General features: G+C 40.6%; 1 protein-coding gene across 6 annotated transcripts in view; it reads right to left on the reverse strand.

Annotated features, from left to right (window-relative positions):
- Positions 1-18,840, reverse strand: part of LOC111570408 (pituitary adenylate cyclase-activating polypeptide type I receptor-like) — a 32,782-nt gene extending 13,942 nt beyond the window's left edge. For 4 of the 6 annotated variants that reach the window (XM_023273159.3, XM_023273158.3, XM_023273157.3 and 1 more), the window contains exons 1-7: positions 18,479-18,631; positions 14,582-14,748; positions 9,012-9,105; positions 2,383-2,493; positions 2,194-2,294; positions 2,012-2,109; positions 356-488 (exon numbers count right to left, since the gene is read on the reverse strand). In XM_023273159.3, the coding sequence (XP_023128927.1) occupies positions 356-488; positions 2,012-2,109; positions 2,194-2,294; positions 2,383-2,493; positions 9,012-9,105; positions 14,582-14,689 (645 nt within the window). In that variant the 5' untranslated portion in view covers positions 14,690-14,748; positions 18,479-18,631. Of the gene's footprint in view, positions 1-355; positions 489-2,011; positions 2,110-2,193; positions 2,295-2,382; positions 2,494-9,011; positions 9,106-14,581; positions 14,749-18,478 lie in introns of all 6 variants that reach the window. The other 2 variants (XM_035949492.2, XM_023273156.3) reach the window with 2 other exon arrangements.
- Positions 18,841-20,443: the final 1,603 nt, after the last annotated feature.

Raw genomic sequence — 20,443 nt, forward strand, 5'->3', positions numbered from 1 at the left:
CTTTTATAAAAGGAACAGCTGCAATTTACTGAAATTATTTAATACGGCTCTCTGGAACTAATAAACCAATAACAATCCTACAACCAATAGTCTTCAAACTTCTTGACTACTGACTCCTGTGAGCTATTAAATTGTCAGAGTTCTGACTGTTTGGAATAATAATGGACTCATTTTGTAATTAGCTGCTTCAAATTGAAATTAATGAAATAATTAACCTTGTGAATTGAAAATGACCAATTTTTTCATTAATAACTAAACAGGCTGTCATGGTTGCTTTCCTTCCTCCAGATAGACTGTGTATTATGGCCTCTAAATACACACACAGCATTTATAATAATAAGCTGTTGCTACTGACTGTGTGTACGAAGCAGTGGTCGCTGTCCTCCTGAGCGTACAGCACGCCGTCCTTGATAAACACTGAGATGGCTCTCAGGATGAAGGACACAAACAGGTTCATGTGAATGAAGTTCCTGGTGCAGTGGAGCTTCCTGGAGATGAGAGGACACATAGAACATCTTCTCTTAACTAACCAACAGCTTCACAAGTACATGGCTCAACACAGGAGAGCAGCTCCTCAGGACAAGACTCAGCAGTTCACCTGCATCTGAAGGATGAAGGACATTCCTTTGAGGGCAGCAACGTCCACATTTTGGACAGAGAGGATAGACAGTTTGAGAGAGGAGTAAAGGAAGCCATCTATGTCAAATTGGAAGAGCCATTTTTAAACAGAGGAGGCGTCTGTGACGCCACTTGTCAGACACCTATAACAATAAGGTCTCTCCCCAGAAAGTTTTGCCATCGTTAACATCTTGAATCACTCTCAATTGGCAACTCTATCAGCACGATTGCTGTTGTTCTTGGTGGACCAGCTGGTTTCACTTGAGGCATGTGAGTCCTGGTCATTAACTGGCCATTAGCCATGTGACCTGGGGTTGACGATATGTTCTGTAACTCCTCATTAGTCAGTTAGAACTGAAGATGCCTCTTGGATGAAGGTGAAACATCTTCAAGAACCTACGAAAGATGTCCAGCTGATTTCTACTGAAGCTCCTACAATTACCCCTTAAGCCGTTAACTTGAATCAGTCTTGTCCTCATCATGAGGCTAGAGTGAGATTTTAAAAACTCTAAGATCAAGAAGGACCTTGCCCCTAATACAAACTGTTGGTTAGAGAGAAAACAACTGCCTTGTAACAGTGAGTCACTAAACCTTGATGTTATTGAACCTTTCTGAAGTTTCTCAACTGCAACTTTGATGAAACAGAAATGAAGCACAACAACAGCTACATCCATTTTATTCATAGTGATACCAGGCAGCCTCTTTATTGAATCCGCCAGGCTGGCGACCTTCAAAAAATGGCACTGAATTGCGATTTAATAACAGACATGACCTCATCCTGCTATAGGGACGCCCAGGGTAGAAAGGGTTTAAAACTCAGCTGGACTGTATCATTTAATTTTATTGGTGTTTTTGAACCTCTGGCTGCTTTTGCTTTTACTCCCAATATTTACAGGCTTACGGCACAGTCGCAACACTGTATACTGTGAGGTGCCAGTATACATCATCAGAATTGCTTGTTGGATGGTGAAGCAGCTTTATAAACCTTCAGCACACCACTCTGATATCAGATTAGAGGGTCTGTGTTCATCAGTTTCTGTAGCGTAAATAAAAAGACAATACAACATTCACATCTGCTTCAGCTGTGTGGAGGTTCTCTTATACATTGTACAGGAGGGAAATAAAGTACATATAATTTATTTAATAAAGAGCTTTAAATGTCTGCCTTAATGTTCAAAGTGTTTTGTAACACACAGTAGCTTATGCTGTTTGTATATGGGGCAAAATGCTAAAATAGATGCAACTTAATTTTTTTTTTTCTATTCATCAAATACCTGTTTGGTTTCAGCAAAGTGAGGAAAAAAGGAGGACTCAGATGTTACAGTGAAATTCTGAGAGCAAGCATAAACGAAGCAAATTGTTCATGTAATGGTTCAATTTTGGGCAAACTCACCTGAACCTGCAGAGAATGACCATAGCTGTGGTCAGAGACACCAGCGATGTGCTGTACCCAACTGTGTACAGAGCTTTGACTGAGGCGTAGTACATGTCCTAATGATGGAGACAGAGCATTAGCATGTCTGTTGGTAATGTATGTGATGTGTGAATATTTAGATGAGGTACACTGGGCCCTACAGGTTTGGTCGTGTTGTCATAGAAGAAGCAGACGTCCACGTAGTGAGGGAAAGGCTCAGACCACCCGTCCTCGGTACAGTTACGACTGATCTTCCCCATTTCTAGAAGTGAAAAGCATGCCTCAACAAAATTTGAACTGAATAAAAACAATCCCATCAGTCCAGGTGTTAAACTGATGGAGCCACTCACCATCTTCAGGGCCCATGAAGTCATGAAACAGCTCGGGACAGTTGACCACCACAACCTCTCCAATACGGGCCGCCTGCCAGCAGGTCAGGTTGTCCCACATCCACTCACATGCTGAGGGCAGTAAAAAACAAGCACATGTAGTCACTGTGAAGCTACTCTACAGTAATTTTTGCTGTTATAACACAGAGTAAATGATGTTGGCACTAATTAAAACAAAACTTAATTCAGGATAATTCAATAGGAAGTGATAGAGTTTAGTCTGATAAATTGTATTTTCAGGATGAAATTATTTCTAACATGGAAGCAGCCTGCTAGGCTTATTACCCATCTTGGTGTGATCATTTTAACACATTATTTGAGATAAAGTGTTAGTACTTCAGTCAACACCACAATCAAATGCAGCAGCAGTATCTTATCTACTTAAATAGTTCTTTTTTTGAAAATGTACAACATCCATCCATTCATACACTGTTTAATCCTCAGTAGGGTCGCAGGGAGGCTGGAGTCTATCCCAGCTGACTGAGGGTGAAGGCAGAGGACACCTGGACAGGTCACCTGTCTATCACAGGACTACACATAGAGACAAACAATCACACTCACATTCACACCTACGGACAATTTAGAGGTACCAATTAACCTGAGCATGTTTTTGGACTGTAGGAGGAAGCCGAAGAACCCAAAGAAAACCCATGCGTGCACAGGGAGAACATGCAAACTCCATGCAGAAAGAACCCAGACCCAGCTGGGACGTGAACCAGGAATCTTCTAGCTGCAAGGTGACACTGCTAACCATTGAGCTACTGTGGAGCCCAACATATAACTTCTTTTTTGAAAAACAAATCAACTAATTAATAAATTGATCACTTTTAATACATAAAAGTCCTTAATACTGGTATGAGCAATAAAGAGTATGCCAGGTACTCTGATGGTAAATATAATACTCCTTTATTGATACATGGATAAACCAAAACGTGTCAACTTAGAAAGTCTTCATGAGGTTGCCTCAGATACTCTCTGGACTGCCAACCAGAATTAAAGACCTACATTAGTAGGAAGTGGGACAGGCATTCTTTTCCATCTACTGACAAATTGTTGTATCGTAGAGGAGCACCTCACTTTGTATTTTCTTCACTTTTAAACTATTAACACTACTGTTCTTGACCCAGTGCAGTTTTTTTTTCTCCATATTTCTCTGCCACTTCGAAGCAGCAGACAAATTGTAAACACAACATTAATGTATCATTAACCTTCAATCTTATGTATTTTGATGTCATCCTTCATTTGTAGTTGTGTTTCTTTGTACCTGATAAATGAAAATTTTATGTGCACTCCTTTTTTAGTTCTGTTTTTGGTTGCTATCAGCTCTTGTGGGAATTATCTGGCTCTTTATCTGCCAAGTGCTCCACTATGTTCACAGTCTAGTTGCTAAGCTTGCCTGTCTGCTGTTAGACTCTGAGCAGGTAGTGCACAGTGGGGGGTTTAGAGCATTTGATGGTCAAAAAAAATGTTCCCTGCCACATGCAGGCAGAGAAAGTGCACCAGATCAGTGGAGCTGTGAGCCAAAAGTCATTGTAGCCAAGCAGAACTGCAATATCAAACACTGCAGATTTAAATTTGATACATATTTATCTATATAAGTATGAGCGGCCGTAACTTATTTGCACTGTGATTCTTGGACGGCTGTCACCTCATGTGAAAGGCAGAAGATTTTTCTTCTCGCTGGAAAAGAAGATGTTAAAGCAGCAGGTAGGCAGGCACAAGAGCAGTAATTGCATTTATTAACAAAAATAATCAAACAGTGGTAAAAATTAACCACGGGGAATTCAACAAAAATTACATAAAAACTAATTTCACGCTCTGGAGTAGCAGTCAGTTCTCCATACACTGCTGTGTTGCAGCTTTGGTTTCTTTATTTCTACATTTTACTACTGTCTTTTACACATTCCTTGGTAGTTAGTTTAATCATTCTATTGGAAGCAAGTTCTATTATAATTTAGATCTCTGTATAACTGTGTTATGACAACAGAAACTATTGTTTCTGCAAATACACAAGTGCAAAACTGCAGTTTCTTAAATGGCCACTTGAGGTTGGCTCCAAAAGGAAGTCAATCCCATTAGACACCCATGTTAAAATGGCTAATTTGACAGCAGAAAAAACATGCTTACAGACTGTTACAAAAAACAGTTTTGGTCTCTATACCTAATTCTACTATTCATGTCAATTGTATGGGGGGTGAGCTTTTATTTCCCTCATCAGTATTACCTGTATTAAGCACTTAAAGTTATGCATAATTAAGGCTGTGGCCAATGTTTGTTCCACTTTTGCTCCATTCATTTTTGCATTAGCTGGAAAAATGAAGGAGGAGTCCGGCTAGTGCCACGCCCACTCCCCAGGAAACGTATAGATGATGTCACAAACAGGTCATCGGTCTTTATATACAGTCAGTGCTACTACCACCTGCTGAGAATTAAGACAGATATAAAGCGTTAAGCAAGACGACACGTTTAATTACTGACATTTATCTGTGCGCGCACACACACACACACACACACACACACACACACACACACACACACACACACACACACACACACACACACACACACACACACACACACGAGGGTACCAACTTTATCCAGATGTAACCTACTACTGAACTAGTTTACCTTTTCTTCTAAATCGGAACAGTACCTCACTACCAGAAGGACCTAATGATGAAAACATCATCACTAATTTGTCACTGAGCAGCACTTTAAAAAAGCCACAATCCACACAGTAGGGCTGATACCTTTAAAAAAACATATTCTATGTATGAACCTGAAAATACCGACAGCTCAGTGGTGAGAGTTCAAGGCAAGGATCCTTGTCATAATAGTGTGACAGTCTCCCTATTTAGCTCGCCTTGCTTACTGCTGTGCTGTCTCTCTGCAGGGGTGGGACCTGATGGGTGGTACCATCAGCAGCGTGAGATCCACATTTGTGGGTCACATGAGGTCAGAGCAGCAACCAGTTCACCACATACCTCTGTGCTGAAGCCTTTGATTTGTTTTTATTTATTGTTAGTCACTGCTGGCTTTTACAGATCCCTCCCATTATGTTTTTGTATTTAGCGTGATTATTTAGCTGTAAAGCTCCATGATTACACCTGTGTTGTAACAAAAGAAACTGCCTTTTTTTTTGTCATAAATGCATTACATCAACGTGAAATTGTCTTTTATTTCACATGTCCCAGTTAGGAAGTCCGGATCAGCCATGATGAGGCACCCCTGGAGCAGAAGGGGTTAAAGACCTTGCTCAAGGGCAGTGCTTGGGAGCACATGGGCTTGAACATTCAACCATCTGATCACTAACCCAGCTGGGCTCCATATTACTTAAAATACTAACACTGTTTTTATACATAGACTCATTATTATTTATTAAATCATTATTTACATTAGATGATTTTTTTTTTTTTAAGAAAATATCACTTTTCCCAAAATTGTCACAGCAATTAGTAAATGATGTAAACAGTTGTAGTAAAACAGCAAAGCACTGCAAGAGACATGATATGGTGTTATTTTTTTGTATGCATTATGCAAACACTGGAACTAAAAATCAAAATGAATGAGTGACAAAAAAAATAGCAAATTTCTGCACAGTTGCCAGTTCATTAGGTACACCATGTACGTTTACTGTCCTGCAATAAACAGCTTCATGAAGGCTATGATGGGAGGAGGTCAAAACCTTCAGAGGGTATTGATTCAGATGCAGGGTCATTAGTGGCTTGTTATGTTACTGAGGGCTGTAAAATTTTAAATCAACCCCTCTTCAAGAGTTTTAACAAAAATGGACAATATTATCTCCCATTAAAGTAGGATTGATTGAGTTGCAAAATTAGCTAGTTGTTCTTATTTAACAGATGATTATAGGTATAGGTTTTATAGGACTTTAATGTTAACTAAATCACTGTACCGCATCAACATACGATTTTGTTATTTTTTTTTCTTTAATTTTGTCCGTTAATCTGATATGATCCATCTGTCTGCTTTCACACGCTGCAAGAGGTTGAAACTAAACCTTAACCTGGTTCTGTCTTGTGTTTTCTGTCTAGGAATTCTTTATTTCAAGTGTTTCCACCAAAATTTTGTGTTCCTTTATCTGCAGTACCTCTTCATCCCTCCATCCCTCCAGGTTTACCACATCGTCAGTGCTCTGGGTATTTTGTCGTGCTGCAGAGGCAGGTGTGAGTCTGATCTGTGTGCGTTTCGAGTGACTACGGGTGCATCTGTGAATGTGTGTTTGTGCACGTGCTCCCGGACATATGTGCGTGTGTGTGCAGACCTTTCTCCACTCTGCCTGGCTCTCTAATCTGTTTTGGTTCTGTCTGGTGAGCCGGACACGAAGCCAATTACCTTTTAAAGGGCAAATCGGAGCCAAATGAGCCGCGCTGAGCTGCAGAGGTAACCGGCTTAATAAGGCGCTCTGTCTGCATCACTGGCTATCTCACACACGATCCCGCAGTTTGCTGAATCTTCACTGGACTGCAGGGATTCACTTTACACACTACACACACATACTGCGCTTACATGGTATTGAAAACATGTCCACAAATAGACGGATGGATTCACAAGATGCATGTAATTTCTTTCTCATTAAAGCTGATCTGATTGGATTTTTTTCCATGTATTTGAGTCGTCGAGTGCAACTAAAGCAGAATACTGATCATAGCATAGTTAATTCATATGACCACATGCAAAAGAGTATTTAATGTTCATTTTTCAGACATCACTCTGCCACGAGGTTCCTATAAAAATGGGGATGAATATGATTTTATTAGTTGATTGACTTACTGCAAAAAATGTTGGAAAATATTTGTTAAATGCCCATTATGAGTCCCTAAGGGCCAAAGAGATATTAACAAATGAGTCCAAAACAGTCCAGAATTCACAAATATTCAGTTTACATTGATATAAAACAAAGAGAAGCAGCAAATTAATTTATTGGAGATACTCGAGTCGGTTTTGTCTTTATTTCTGAGTTGCTCTTTCAGTCTCTGGAAATCTCCTGAGTGACTAATTGACTAAATGTCTCAGTTCTAAATGTAAGACATTCGTATAGACAATAAAATGTCCTTGTAGTGTGACAGTCATCGTCAGGTGTTAAAATCTAACCACAAATACCACTAATTTCTATCCAATTCATTCTCATTTAGCTTCAGAGAAACTGTTGGATGAAGATGATTTAGTTCTGGAATAATGTACTTCTTGCAAGTCATTTTATGACATCAATTCATTTATAGTTTGTAAATTTAGCAGTATGACGATCACAGCACCAGACAGCAAATCATTATGTAGCAATTTCACACAGCTGGCCACTCATCTGTACCCAGAGCACCTAAATTAAAAACATAACAAATCTTGAAATATGATTTTAGAATTGGATTTTGATAGGTCAGGGAAAAAAAAACAAGCCGACAATTTCTTTGGCTTTTCTCTGACTTATTGTTTGCTTGTGTTCATCCCCCCCCCCCCCTTTTTTTTTAGCTTTTTCTCAAGCCTCCAAGTCAGATTTCTGCAAACCATGCGCTTTTATTTCCTCACCAACGATTTGCTGTCAGCAGAAAGGAGCTGAACAGCTTCTTTTAAAGGGACAGGAGGAGACAGGGATCAGTTTAAGGGTCAAGGCTGGCCAGCATGTGACACTGTAGTCAGACAGTGGATAGGCGAATACAAAAATGAACAAACTCTTCATGTTATAGAGGAAACAGGGAATACAATACAACAACAAAGTGCCTGTGAGGTTCTGTGTGAATACAAATTAAACACACATTTGTTAATAAATTCTAATTTCTCTTCAACCTACTACATGGCATAACAGTTCATAAAAACATTTAAATATACAAAAATCCTCTGATACAAACACACAGAAGGACCGCATGCCACAGACTGCAGCATCGACCTTTAAAATCTCCACGTGAGAAATGAGCCGAACTTACAGCTCCTCTCCTCTTTAAACGTGTTATCCCACGCTCTAAATCTTTTACGCTTCATGTTTTTTTCAAGGCTCCGGTGGCTGTCAGAGAAGCTGTGAGTCACAGTGCAGTCTGGGAGTTGCAGTCTGTTGGGCAATTTTCAAGCAGCGGGAGACCTGTAGCAGTCGCTAATGAAAACCACAATCCATAGCCAAGAAAATAATTGCTTCCAGGAACCACATAACAAGTTTCCTGCATTTTCAGAAAAGTGACGTGGGAAAATGTGAAAGCAGCTCAGCATGACATTACAGGCAGACATTTGGTTTGAGAACTGTATGACTGGACGGCAGCCTGTGCTGTTCTGCAGCCTTTTGGGGGGATGTGTTTGTAATAAAAACCTGGTGTAAAACTTTATTCATCATTCTTACAAATCCCTCTATGACCTTTTTCCAATCTGAAAAAGGCCACATCGTTGAGCATAAAAACAAGCCTGTCTTCTATTAATTCCCAGAAATTGTAGGTGATGCATGACTTTCATTAGCAGTTTGGTGTCTTCGGAGCTACCAGAGACATAGACAATTTAATCACAGAAGAAGAGCCATGACAAACAGTGGCTTCATGCCAAAGGATGCAGGAACACACACACGCATAGCCATAGTCAGACACATTCTCACTTACCGAATTCAGTGCCATCTGGGTTGTGCATTGCGATCCTCTCCATGCACTTCTCGTGTTCACGCTTTATTATACAGTGCTCAGACTCTGAAGCCACCTGGAGAAAACACACAAGCACATACACTGAGACACTCAGCCGTTGAAAACTGTTTTAAAAGCCTTCAAAACCTGTTTTCTTTGTCAGTTTTTTTGCTAAGAATTATAAACACAATCATAACTGCAAGGTAAAACAACACTGGTTAGGAGATAGTAAAAATTGTTGTTTTTCCTCTCAGCATTTAAAATTGTGTTGAAGAAAAGTCAAAAGTTAATCTTTCAAATAATGTATCAAACCGAGCAGTATTTTTATGTCACGGCCACCAGTTTTTATTAATTAAACTTAAAATTACACTTTTACAGGGTGAATACCCATGAGCCCCGGGGTCACTGCTAGGAAGAAGAAGTAGATCAAAGGTGCAAATCAGAACAACCGGGAATTCAGATCTTAAGTGTGATGGTATAAATAGCAACAAAGTTCTCAGTGAAAGCAGCATTTGGTGGTGCAGTGGGTTAGATGAGGTACTTTTCCTCAGCAGGGCTGTGTTTAAATCCTGGCTGAAGCTTCAAATAAACATGGACTTACAGCTTGACTAATCCGTTATTAAAACTATTTTAGAAGGTTGCACATTTCTGCACATTCAATAAAGATGTGTTTCATTTAAGTTGCATCGAAGTTAGTAGAATTGCAGTTGCAAACTTTCATAACAGGTCCAAGAACCATGAACGACTGAATGAATGACTCATTGTCATAGAACTGTCATTTACTCCACTTTATAGTTGTGATAGGTGGAAGTAGAAATGTCTATGTTTGCTGACATTTTTTTAAAATCTCTCTCTGGCCTTGCTGATGGGGAAAAGATAGCTTATTGTATCTGAAATTTCTCCAAACCTTGTCTTATTCATAGATCCCAAGGTTGTTCATTTTAGTTTTACAATAATTGAACTGTCCATCTATCCATTATCTATACACTGTTTAATCCTCATTAGGGTCACGGGGGCCTGGAGCCTATCCCAGCTGACTTAAAGTGAAGGCAGGGCACGCCCTGGACAGGTCACCAGTCTATCACAGGACTACATATAAAGACAAACAATGAACTCACATTCACACCTGCAGACAACTAAGAATGACCACTTAACCTCAGCATGTTTTTGGACTGTAGGAGAAAGCCAGAGTACCCAGAGAAAACCCATGTGTGCACAGGAAGAATGTGTAAACTCCATGCAGAAAGATCCCAGGCCCAGGCTGGGACACGAACCAGGGATCTTCTAGCTGCAAGATGACAGCGTTAACCACCAAGCCACTGTGCAACCCTGTATCAACATACGATTTTTTATTTTTTTTTACTTTTGTCAGGTAATCTGATATGATCCATCTGTTTTCACAAGCTGAATGAAGATGAAACTAAAACTTAACCTGGTTCCATCTTTTTTTTTTCTGTCTTGTTTTGATGTCCCTCTGTTCACTATGAATTCTTTACTTTAAATGTTTCAACAAAAACTTTGGTTTCATTTATCTCCTGTACCTCTCCATCTGTCTAGGTTTACCACAGTGTAAATGTGGCGACGGTGCTAACCACCCAGCCACTGTGCGGCCCACATAATGAAACTGTTGTTGATTAAATAGAATTTTTTTAAATAATGAAAAAAACAGCTGAAAGCTTAGAGCGCTTGTTGATAAAAAATAACAAATTGTGGCTCTCAGACATTTTCCAATGAATTCAAATCCCTTTTAAATCTGCATCCCACCACAAGTTCTTCTTTGCTTAAAAAACCACATCAAAATACAGAAAGTAAATTTGCTCGAGCTAAAAAACAGAAACCACAGCGGAGTGACAAAGGTGTCTTCCAGTGCAGTGAAGGGAACTATTTACCCAGAGGCAGTAGTGTTACTGTCAACTTCTTTGTTGATGCTCCCTCTCGCTCTCTTAAGGCCAATCTCTATTTTGCACCCTTCGCTTTCCTGCAACCCCTCCTTCGCTCTCACTGTGAAATGATAGGTGTAATATATCCCAGCCCACTGAGCCACGGCTGACTCATCACTCTATCACTCTGCCCTCCGATATGAATTCACTTCAGGCCTCGCTGCCTAGATAAGATAGGGCATCAACCGACTGTGAAGATGTCCTAGGATTCACTTCCTTTATCTCGCTGAACGCGGGCAGAATTTTAAAACACGGCATGAATTCTGTGAAACATCATTAGAGCTAGCTGCTATCTGGTCTCTGGTGCGCTGCCATTTCCAGACAACACTTGTTTAAAACACTGGACCACAACAGTGTCTCTTCCTCGCCGTGATGGATAAACAAAGACAAAGAAAAATCTCACCCCTCCGTTTTTCATGTTGTCAGTGGCGTTTGATATGATTTAATAAAACCAGCACTGGCATTGTTTGAAAGAGAGACCTCTTTGTACACGTAGCAAGCATCCATGTTGCTAAGCAGCAGGTAACCAGCCAGAAGCCAATGCATACTGTCAGCAAAGCTTCCCAGAAATGAGAAATAATTGGATGCAGATGACTAATATCTGTTTGGCATGAATGCAGACAGGCCTGTAAGGTGACAGTATGAAATCTGTCATTTTCTATTTTCTATGTATATAGAATTCTGGATATTATGCTTATTATTGAGCTGGATTATCAAATTTGCTATAATTACGGTTTATTATAGTTAATTTCAGTTCTAATATAGATAGACTGCACTATTAGTTGATGCAAAATAAACCACTGCTATAATGTGTTTATAACTGTAGAATTATGAATCATTAAATTCAAAACAAAACTTTTTTCTTATCTATAGAGTCGTTGTTAATGAATATTTAAGGTCAATTTATGTTTTCCACATGCATGAAGGTATGTTACACATCGTTCTGCTGCACAGCTGATTTAACGTCAAACACGGAAAAAACACATGGATGTTTCTGAAAGACTGACTGTGACTTTGTACTTTTTACAGGATAGAGTATGAAGTTACAGACTGAAGTGTAGCACAGTATCAGTGATTGTTCCTGAGGTGTTTTGAACACAGTGGACAGATGCAGCAGTGGACTCAGACTTTTGAATTTCCCTGTGTTTGGGCTCCATTGAATAAAAGAACCTCCAGAGTCTAGCAGCGAAAACTTCAATTACTACTCTTTCAATGGTGCATTAAATAGGTGTAAACATGTCTCCTCATAACAAGCATTTGTTTTGAGTACAATTTCTTTGCTGGCACATGCACAGTCCATGTGCTGTGAAATTTATGACACACAGACCCTGGCAGATGTGAAAAGCACCAGTAGACCTTTATGGCCAGTAAGTGTCAAGTGTAACTAACAGAAGTTAGTACTTTTTGTAATGTGCTGCCTTGGGACTGCGGACGTAAATTAGCATTGTCACTATAATCCAGCATATTTACATTTATTGCTGCCTAAATAGACGTCCGTTAATAAAAAATGAAGTAAATAGGACCATGTTAAAATATAACAGATTTAGATTGGGAGTAAAAGAGATAATATAAAATAACTTTTCACAGATCTAACCAAACTCTTCATAACAGCATATATACAGATATTCTACAGATCTCACTCACTGGAAAAACAGCACAAAAGTCTGACATCATTTCTTCTAGCTGCTGCTGTGATGCAGCACAAACGTATCTCACCAGATTGCTTGAAGCATGTCTAACTGCCTGTGATATGACACAGCTAATTCCTTGATACGCTGTAGATGTGTCCTGGCAATTTATATTCATATTAATAAAGCTTTTACAAGCGGTAAGTGCAACAGCTGATTTTTTTTGGCCACTCAGGTGCAGTGGATGCAAGCTGTGAACACAACACCTACATATTCTGGGCTGTTCATCTCATTTCAATTCTTTTTGGAATCCCATCTGAGGAAAACATCTGTTGTTAAATGTTTCTAACTTTAGTCTTCATCAGTTTTCCTTCTTTCATTCAAAACTTCCGCCTGCTAAAGCAGCATTATTGTTGAGAATCCCCTCCTTTAAGAAAATATAAAAAAAAAACCCACATCTTATTCTATGACTGAATATACATGAAGCAGCTTGGATTCCTGCTGTTTCCTGGTTTATTGGGTCTAGAATATTTATAGTTATGTTAGTACTACCTTTAGCTGTTATTTAATTTATTTTATTCTTATTTGTTGCTGTTTTACATAAGATATTTACTTATATGTGCCTGCGTGATGTATTTTGAGGCCCCAGCAAGACAATCTGATGAGAATCAAAATAAACTACAAGAGACTCTTTCTACATTACACAAGTTAATCAGATCCATATTTATTAGAAAAATGTCCATAACAGCGGCTTTACTTTTGGTGCAGTGGTGAAATCATTATTCTGAAACCAGTTGACGGATACTAGGAACACAGGACTTTAAAGAGCTGGTGCAACCAAAGCAGGTTAGCTGAGGGCTGCTTCTGTTTACAAAGCTCCAGCTCCTAAAACAGACTCCATGACAGCATTGCAGGCAACAGCGGGCAGATCAATGAAATATTTTTTAAGTGTGCTTCTTATTCTCTGTTCCCCATCACTCCTCTTCTCTGCACTAAAACAGATGTCTGCCGAGATAAGCCTTCCACTCGGAGCCCACAGAGCACAGTTTCCCTCCCCAAGGCTATTTTCGAGAGCCAGATAACTCAGTAGCTCCCACAGCACCACGCAGCACAGATAATAAAACTCCCATTTGACGTCGCAGATCACTGGCCCAGCGTACAGACCCATTTGACACACAATAAGTACATCACAACAGACATATCTGCCACATCAACTGCTGAAGGTCAGTTCGAGACTGCATTGTGCACAAATGTCAGCTGGAGGAACACTTCCCATATGTTAGGGGGCAGTGGCTTAAAGGTTGCAGAGGATGTTTGTGGCTCCAAGGTCACATCATGAATTAATTGCCGTCTCCTTAGCAGCAGTCCTCAGCAGCTACTGTTGCTATTTTTCGCTGGCAGTTACAAAAGCATAAAGGAATCGTCATCGGGTACCGAAAGGATGTGAACTTTCAAACAACCAAAAGCAATTTATATATCTGTGTGGCTCAGCCAAGGAAAGTGCTGCTGCGCTGCATCACTGCCCTGAATATAATTCCTCCCACACATCTTGCACAGCTCTTCCATTCTGCTTTTTATTTCAATGAGACCACTAATAGAAGTGAGTCACAGCAGATGGATAGGCAGCTCTCCGGTCAGCCGGGCCATCTGTTATTGTTCTAGGAGGTGGCCAGCAGCCTTAACGCAGAGCTGATCCGGGACCTGTAGCGTATGCTGATGTGCTGATGCGGCATATGGTGATTACCATCCTTCCAGCGCTCTCGCCACCAACACACCCGCAAAAGTGCGCTTGTAAAAATAAACCAAAGCTGGAGGCTGAGGGGAGGAGGCTGATGATGTAGACATGTGAACATACAGCACTCACACCTTTATATATGGATATATGCATCCCCCCCCCACCCCCCCCCACCCGCCCACCCACACACCCACCCACACACACACACAGGCGCCTACACATGTGAAAAGCACACAGATACATGCTCACCAAGGGCAGCAGAATGATTGCAGTCAGCAGGCAGCCTCTCATTGTTTCCTGTGAAGAGCTTGTATCCAAAAGGCTCCACGATTTCTGCACGCGTGTGTTTGTGTGCATTCACAGGGATGCACTGAAATTTCTCCCCTCAGCCTCACCACGCTTCAGCATCAAGGGCTCTGAAATACAACACACAGAGGGACAAGGCTTTGTAAGAGAACAAACAACAACGAGAGCATCGCAACTGCGTGTGGATGCAGCATCATTAGTGTGTTAAGTTGGTCTACCTGTCAGAATCATTGCAGGAAAAGCAACACGGAGATCTATGTTTTTAAATTCACTATTAGTAAATATCATTATCTCTTGCTAAAGGTACACATTGAAATTTATTTCTGAAAATGCTCCTTCAGTTCTAGCGTTGACGTCACTGCCAGTAGCTCTGACTTAATGATCTGTGGCACAAGACACCTTGCTGCTAAGTTCAGACGAGACGGAACAGCAAAACAATCTGTAAATTGTTTCACACATCAAAGTCATTTGTTGTACACTGATTTTATTTCTTTTCTAAGTGCTGTTATGCTACTGCAAGCGGAAAAACTGAAAGACCAGGCATACTGTGAATATCATTTGTTGTGACGATCGGTGTACATTAGTCTGTTTGTCTGCGCGTAACATTACTCAAAACAGATTTGGATTTGGATGAAATTTTCAGGGAAGGTCAGAAAGTAGACAAGGACCACCTAATTAGATTTTGGCACTGACACAGCTTACAGTCTGGATCCACGGATTTGTTGAAGATTTCCGTATCATTGCGAGATAGTAGCATGGTGTAACTGTAACTATGACCACAAGTGAACACTACATCAGCTGCCTGCTGATGATCACATGATTGAGATCCTACTACCAATCCACCACTGTGGACTTGTCGGGACTTACCCGTCAGAAATTATACGACTGAGCAGCCTTGGAGGAGTACTGCGCTCTCTGTGTGCTTTTTTTGTTTATAAAATGGATTCATTTTAGAAAGAAAAATTTCTGTCCAAAATGGCACTTCACTTGACACGGTCAGACAATTTCTAGATACAGTAACATGTCTAGTTTCATTTTTATGACAGCACACGGCAACTTTTCACAATGATTAGTTTAAAAAGATAATCTTTGTAAATTTCTGTAAGCAACTATATTTAATTATAACTTTTTCTTCTGTTGTAATGATTTTTTTGTCTTATTTTGTCTTGTATTGATGCCTTTCTAGCCCTGTCTCTATGTATATTTTATATCGTCCTGTGTTTCTTTTATCACTCATCTTAATACCTTTGATGTCTTTCATACAGCACTTTGAATGGCCTTTAGGTGCCCAACAAATACACTTTTTTCTAACAGTGGACTTTGTCTGCATGGTGGGACACATTAGGAATACGTTCTGTTATCTCTTACTGTTGCACCCCAGGTGGTTTTTCATGATCATGTTCAACCTTTAAGTCACCGTATTTCTAAGCAGCATGGTAATCTGATAAAAACTACTGGAAAAGATGCCACAGTCAGAGCAGGAGAAATCCCATCTTTGTCTTGTGCGACAGCTTTCGGCATATTTTGTTGACAAAATGTACAATTTCGGAAGCTGTGATGAGCATTCTGCTGACTGATTAATCAAGAGATGATTAATTATTAATGAAAATGACCAGCTGTGGTCCTATACAGCACTTTCTCTGTGTTTTTTTAATCAAAAGTTGGATTTTTGTTTAAAAGATATGATTTCCCCGCTGAGAGATCAGTACAGTTTATCTTATCTTAAAAGGCTCTCAAAACAGACTCTAGCTCACAGCTGACTCTCAACATCGTCAGAAATCACACACATAAACAAACACACAGGCCTTCAGTGGTTATGGATCATTTTATATCTTATCCCCACAGAATCCAACACTCGTAAAACCTACTCAATTAAATCACAGAGGCAACATATGCTGTTTTTTTTTTACTGAATTAATATATGTCAAAGATATGTCATCACCTACTCTATATTAAAGCAAGAATTGTAAACATGGCTGTGACTTTATATACAGATAAATTGATTACCAAAGGCAGGAAATTTGGAGGAATCACATAAATTTCTCTGAAAACAATAACATTTACATGCCTGAGGTCAGACTTTAAAACAGCCCCCTTCCCTGCCTCCCCGCTTACATTTCTTACTCATCCGCACAGCTTCCTGAAAACACAATGATTCACTGCAAACACAAAGCTATGCTGACCAGCAGCAGCGTACGACACACAACCAGCAAAAACAGCAGAACACACAAACATCTTCCCTCGAAAGATAATTCATGCACACGCACAGACGAATTCCGCGCCGTGTCCTTTCCCTCTGGTAACGAATCCAATTACCTCTAAAGCATCTCTTGCATGGTTTATCAAGTAATAGGACAGAGCGTGCTCAGAGGGAAAACACGGAGATATCGAGGTGGATGACACACGTCAAGCAGGGCTGAAACCAAACTGTCAGGATGAGCATTTGAACAAAAACGCAGCGAGACAGATGCAGAGACAGACACTGGATCAATTAGCTCCATTTCTTGCCGTCTGTTCAGCCCAAAATGTCACAGCAGCCATGTTGCTGGTGGCTACAAATGAAGTTAATAAACAGTCCTATGTAGAACAAATCCATATGTCTTTGGTATTGAGAAAGCACTGATGCAGGAGACAGCAGACGGGCTGAACATCAAACTATCCCAAGGGCAGGAGAGCAAGGGACTCCCTACTTTGGTCAGCAGTGGATATGTACAAGTCATTGGGAAATCTGTGCTTTTTATGCTACGGTAGTAGTCACTGTTGTTTATCCTATTAAAGTGTCACAGTGCAGCATAAGATGAGATGTAACGGTTTTCAGTGACAAATGCTCATCTGTTCGGCACTTAGCTCGAGCAAAAAACTGACAAGAACCACACAAAAACATAACCAACCTATGATAGGACTACTGGGAAACACATCCACTAAAATTAGCAGCTGGTTGTCAATCAATGACAAGACTGTGTGTGTGTGTGTGTGTGTGTGTGTGTGTGTGTGTGTGTGTGTGTGTGTGTGTGTGTCTACAGATGCAGATACAAAGAGAAAAACAAGAGAGAGAAGAACTGAGGGGGCTTCAAGTCTGTGCGCCCTCCTTAATGATTTATGTCCAATGTAAAGAGAATTTTAAAGACCTGTCTCAACATATCAGTTTCATGTTTGCTGTAATCCTCTGAACATTGTCATGCATTAATAATTCATTTTCTGTTTAAACGATCCCAGAAAGACAGAAGAAGAAGAAGGCTTCCAATTAACCCAGATACTGTAAACGTGGACTGCATGTCTGTCAGTGTGCAATAATGCAGTCATTCAGATTCATTAGGATTTGGCAGCTTTGTAAATACGTTCAGTAAATGTTCCTCTGCCATCATCCCACATGTCCTACAGGCCACATAACACGGATAAACAGTCCACTCTTGTCATTTACATTACAGCTCGCAAAACGTCAGTTGATTTGTCTCATATGGAGGAAGAAGAAAAAACGCAAAACAGTCTTAATTGCAATCAATAAGTGACCAATGATTTTTTCCCTCGGTGCTACAGAATCAATAGGCTAATTTTGCCTTGCCTTTTTCCTTTATTCCCGCATTCACAAATCTTTAAGTCATCGTGCATGTGAGTGACCTTCGCCTGCACATGGAAAACATCAGCAAGGGGGAAAAAAAAAACGTCTCCCCGCCTATTATTTACGGTACGTTCCCCCGAATCTAATTTCGTACCTGGCGTTTCAGAAGAAAAAAAGAAAGAAGGCTTCAGGGATTCCCTTCTTTATTCATCATCTGCACCGGAAAGATGAGAGTAAAAGCGCACAGCGACCGTCGTTGAAAACAAGTCAAACGAACTTACCGATGCGTAATTTTCAGAGGCGGAAATATCTACACATGAAGCCATCGGTATTTATGGATCCCCAGCGGCGTTTCTACCTTGTTTCTACTCCCGAGGCAGTTATCAGCCCGTCCTGAAACGACAGGTGCCGTTACTGCTGCTGCTGCAGGACGCACTCACCGCGCTGGCTGCTGCTGCACCACGACGAGATGGAAGAGGAAGAGGAGGAGGAGGAGGAGGGTAGCAGCTCCTCCGGGGTTCGCACCTCGTTAGACAGAGAGGCAACAAAGTGAGACAGTTTAGTCTGCAAATGCAGGGATGCAGAGACGGTTTCTAGGTCTCCACACTGACAGAAAACATCCACTATACGTCTTACACGCGTGGGACTTAATTCCAAAAAAGAAACTATTGATAAAACTCACATTTGCGCCTGCGCGCCCCAGACGCTCCAGAAGGCACAAGGTCCGGTCGCCCGCTGGGTGCAATTTGTGAGGCACTGAGTCGGCAGCATGATGTCCGTGACTCACATTTAGTCAAAAGTTTAACATCTGAGTTCCTGCATGTGGTGCGCAGAAATGCAAAACTGTTGCACTGTGAACTCTACTCCAAAAGTAGTCTTATTCAAATACACTGCCTGTCCAAAAAAAAGTCGACACTTGTATTTAACTAAGCAAATAGGTAAGAACCTTCAATTGGATAATTACTGCAGTGATGAATATGTTTCAGCAAACAGCAACTTATTTAGCCATAGCTGATGCAGTGAGGAGCTTCTCATTTCTTAAACAACCATGTTGGAAGACATATCCTGTGGTCATGGAAAGATGTTGATCTGTCTCAGAAGGGTCAAATTATTGGCCTGCATCAAGCAAAGAAAACAACTAAGGAGATTTCTGAAGCTACTAAAATCAGGTTAAGAACCGTCCAACGCATCATTAAAACCTGAAAGATAGTGGTGAACCATCATCTTCGGGGAAAAAATGTGGTCTGATGAGTCCAGATTTACTCTGCATCACAGTGAGAAGAGAGGCGGATGAAGTGATGCACTCATCATGGCTAGTGCCTGCCGTACAAGCCGGTGGGTATTAGGGTTATGATCTTGGGTTGCTACAGTTGGTCAGGTCCAGGTTAGGCAACATTATGTGCTCAGAGAATGAAGTCAGCTGACTACCTAAGTATACTAAAAAATACCAGGTCTTTCTATCGATGAAGTTTTTTTCCAAGTTGACAATTCCAGGATTCATGGGGCTCACATTGTAAATGAGTGGATCAGGGAGCATGAGACATCATTTTCAAACATGGATTGGCCTCCACAGAGTCCAGACCTCAGCCCCATTGAGAACCTTTTTGGATGTGCTGGAGAAGACTTTGTGCAGCAGTCCGACTCTCCCATCATCAATGCAAGATCTTGGCAGAAAATGAATCCAACTATGGACAGAAACAAATGCTGTGACTTTGCAGAAGCTTATTGATACAATGCCATGGCGAACATGTGTCGTTCTCAAAGCTAAAGGCAGTCAAGCGAAATAATAGATTAGATTATAGACTGCGACTTTGTTTTTTGGATGGGCAGTGTAGAAGTGATGTGCAGAGGTCTATGGTTGCTGGTGAGCCTGTTTACTCTCAGCACCACGGACAGCGACCAAACAATCGCCTTAGGGCTGAGCCAAAGACAAAGACTCAACCACACCACAGTTTATCAAACAACATTTAAACTGAATTCTAAGAGCAGCATTAAATTTTTCAACAGCATTGCTGTAATTCAGACAGGAGGGAGGGGTGGATTACTGAGCAGGCCTAGCATTTACAGGTCAATGGCACCTGGACCAGAAAACTAGTCAAACCACTAGAAAGAAAGACATGCAAAAAGACCATAAAAATGCAGATTGAACACAGACAAATGCAAAACCAACACAAAGAGGTTGAACATCACAATAAAGAGATGGAAAAAAAACAAGAGATGCAAAATAAACAGCAAGAGACACAAAA

This window comes from Amphiprion ocellaris, chromosome 10 (assembly GCF_022539595.1).
Source record: "Amphiprion ocellaris isolate individual 3 ecotype Okinawa chromosome 10, ASM2253959v1, whole genome shotgun sequence".
Lineage (NCBI taxonomy): Eukaryota > Metazoa > Chordata > Actinopteri > Pomacentridae > Amphiprion > Amphiprion ocellaris.